The sequence below is a fragment of the Hevea brasiliensis genome, chromosome 12, assembly GCF_030052815.1.
Source record: "Hevea brasiliensis isolate MT/VB/25A 57/8 chromosome 12, ASM3005281v1, whole genome shotgun sequence".
NCBI classification, from domain to species: domain Eukaryota; kingdom Viridiplantae; phylum Streptophyta; class Magnoliopsida; order Malpighiales; family Euphorbiaceae; genus Hevea; species Hevea brasiliensis.
Genome location: NC_079504.1, coordinates 3,464,878 through 3,468,389, shown reverse-complemented (window position 1 = coordinate 3,468,389; position 3,512 = coordinate 3,464,878). Strand labels below are relative to the sequence as shown.

The 3,512-nt window shown below is 37.8% G+C and overlaps 1 protein-coding gene across 1 annotated transcript; it reads right to left on the bottom strand.

Annotated features, from left to right (window-relative positions):
• Positions 1–547: 547 nt before the first annotated feature.
• On the bottom strand, positions 548–2,428 carry LOC110648229 (allene oxide synthase-like). Its single transcript, XM_021802393.2, has one exon. The coding sequence runs from the start codon at positions 2,302–2,304 to the stop codon at positions 730–732; it is 1,575 nt and encodes a 524-aa protein (XP_021658085.2). The 5' UTR covers positions 2,305–2,428; the 3' UTR covers positions 548–729.
• Between the last annotated feature and the right edge of the window lie 1,084 nt (positions 2,429–3,512).

Sequence of the window (3,512 nt, the reverse complement as noted above, 5' to 3'; positions counted from 1 at the left end):
TGGCACCATCCCATCAACATGAAATTGAATTGATAGCAACAAATGAGATAATTATTATTATAAAGTGAGGAAAACAGTGGCTTGAAAACAATTATTAGGGGCAAACCATCGTTCATATTTATTTGAAAATAACTAAAAATATAGGAGGAGAGTTTCATATGAATATAAAATCACAAGGTGTATTAATTTCCAGTGAATGTAAAAATAATTTCTTGAATTGGGGTTTAACTGTCAGATTTGAAGCTGGAAAAGGAATCATGTCCTGAGCATAAGTCTTCTTTATGTTCAGGAGTTAAGAGCGTCGAGACTTGTTATGTTTGCAGGCTGGACAAGAAGGATAATACTAAGGAGTCTCCACCTTTTGAGACTTCTTTTTGGCTCAGGTCTTAGCATTCTTCCTTCAGTGACCAATGGCTTGAGATAGATAAATAAAATGGGAGCAAGACGCTAATGAGGATCATTAACTAATAATACATAATGAATCATTAATTAAAAAAAAAAAAACTACAAATTGCAGGCTTTGGCGAAATCAACGGTTACATTTCACTAATTAAAAACGTCCCATTCCAATTTTATTTCCACTGCACATGAATGTGATACAAAGATAAAAAGCAAGGAAGCCACTAGGCCTCACGTTTCCACAGCTTCCATATCAATTTTCCAGCCATTATTACACAGATTACTTTACCTGCGACATTCACATTTTTATTTGACAATTCCACAACTGCCTTAGAAACTTGCTCTTTTCAACGACGTAATCGTGATGGAAGACCCCAACGCCGATGACCCAACTTCGATCTCAAACGAGTCGTATCGTCGAAACAATTCAACGACGAACAGTCTAGATATAAATACCACGAAATCTTTGCCCGCACACTGTTTGTTTCCCACCGTTGGATGCTCAGTCTCTGGTCCATTTGACCACAGCACGTGTTTCAACAACTTTTCTCCCTCGCCTACGAACCGATCTGGAACGTACTCTTCGGGTCTGTCGAATATTTTCGGATCTTTAGTCGCGAAAGGTTGGTACCCGAATATCATCTGGCCTTCTTTTACTTCAAACGCTGCGTCGTGACTTTCAATGATCAAGTCACGCTTTGCTCTCCCGTACTGCGCTGGTACTGGAGGTTCGATACGGAATGCTTCGTAGACCGCGGATTTCATCAGTGGCATCTGTTCTAGAGCAGCCATCGTGATCTGCCCACCATTGGATTTTATGACTGATCTAATCTCTTGTGCCAGCTGCGTATGGAGTTTGACTCCTGCACGGCCGATCCACTTGAGTACGTTTGGGAAGAAGATCTTAAGGCCACCGAAGGTATTAAAGCACGTAGCGAAAAGGATATTGTGGCAGGCTTCTTCTCGCGTGAGCCCCATTCTCTCAGCCTCATCGAGGACGGATCCGCCGGAGGAGTAGAAGTAATCGTAGAGTCGCTGGTAATCTTTCTTGATGATAAACGCAGGGAGACGAAAGGTGTGGATTGTGGGTTCTTCAATAAATGCCGGAAGGCCAAGTGTGAGAATAGGAGCGAGTTGAAACAGTACCCATTTAGCTATCAGAGTAGGTCCATCAGTCCCCACTTTAGTGTCGACGGGGTTTACGCCGAAGTAACACCGACCCAAGAAGCTAAAGGCAGCTTGTTCGCCGGGATCATTGAAACTGACTTTGCCCTTGGACGCGAGATCCTTCTCCAGACTCTCAAACAGTTGGCTATAAGTCGAACTGAACTCAGGGATTACGTAATCGCGGCGAGATTTCAAAAGATAGAACAAGAGTTGCTTGAGTTGGCCGTGTTTCGTCTCAGAAGGGTCAAGATATGAGAGAATACGGTAGCCGCCGGTTAGGTCTGTGGAGGGCATGTAAGTACCAGTAAAAAGGTCTTTCTTTTCGACTTTGGTTACATCGAAAAGAACAGAAAAGCTCTTCCCATCAAGGACGACGACCACGCGTGGATCAGGAGAGATGAAAGGACCAGGTGGCATGTTGGCTTTGTACACCGTTGACCGGTACTTTTGAGCTCTGGATTTGAAGTACTCCTCTTTGCCTTGCTTGTAGAAATAATCAAGTCGATCTTTGATGGGGCCAATCAAAGGGAGACCATAATCACCGGGAATTTTGCGAAGGGGAAGTTTGGAAGATTCAGTTGGGGAAACAGTCTCCGGTAAGTTAGAAATGGTTGGTTTTTCAGACACAGAAGCTGTGATTGGGTTGAAAAAGGATCGTCGAGTGGAGGGCTTAGATGATTTTCTCAAGGACTTGAATTGCGATTGGAGGCAAGGAGAAGAAAAGGCTGAGGAAGCCATGTTGGTCGTGAAATAGTAGCCTTAAGATCCTATGTTGCTCGAAGATTTTTAAGGCACTTGGCAGAGTTGTTATAAGGAGAAAATGTAGAAAATCGGAGACTCTGGTATACAAGCGGACGGTCAGGGTCTATGTTATTTATAGTGGTGGGGGGCACAGCCCTTAGAAAAGCATGTTATTGTCTGGTGAAAGATCGTGAAAGGCATGCATTGTTCAAGATACCTGTGCTTGTTTTTGTATTTTCCTTTTTAAAGAAAATTTGAATTTTCTAGGTCTACCTCTATTTTTTTTTTTTTTTCCCGAAGAGGTCTACCTCTATCAACCCAGTACTTGTTTGACATTATTAAGTTTAATATTAAGATAGAGGGTGAAAACTGTTTTTTAATAAAAAATATTATTATATTAAAAAATTATTTTTTATTTTAATATTTTTATAATTAAAATTTATTAAATTTAATTTAAATTTTTTTAATATTTTATCTTAATTAATTTTAAATTTTATCTAAAGGAAGGTTCAGTAATTATATTAACGAGTGGCTAATATATATATATATATAAATAGGTACATATAAAAGAATATTTAAAAAAAAAAAAAACAGGGCGCCAAAGGAAAGCATCAACTTAGCCATGTGATAGAAATGCAGTAATTTCCCCTATCACCCTCCTTGTTTCTTATTTTATCCCATTTGTGCTGTCCACGGTGGCTATGTTAATATTTTTCTCCAAGCAGGGAAGATGATGTTATAATCAAAGTCTCTGTTTTAACTATTGAAGTTTGGCAGATAATGGGAATAAAAAATTAGTAAATTGAAAAATAATATATAATAATTTTTTATGCTCTCGAAAATAAATTTTTCCTTCATGGTGATGGGCATCACATGGCCTTCTGAATAATCTGAAACTGATATCGTAAGCTTGAATGCTGTTCCATATACTTGAATAGTACTCCATGCGTGGTGATGGGCCAGCCACGGAAAACTACTGATTCTATTCTAAGGTTAAGGGATTGGAAAAGAAATAAAAAATTTTCAATTTTAATTTTGATTTAATTTAATATATTTTTATTAAATTTCATTATTAATTTTAAAAATTCAATTTTAATTTAAAAAATTAAAATCATTAATTTTTTTAATTTAAATATAATTTTAAATGATTTAAGTTTAATTAATTTCAATTTTAAGCAATTAAAATAAAATACCATGCATGCGTT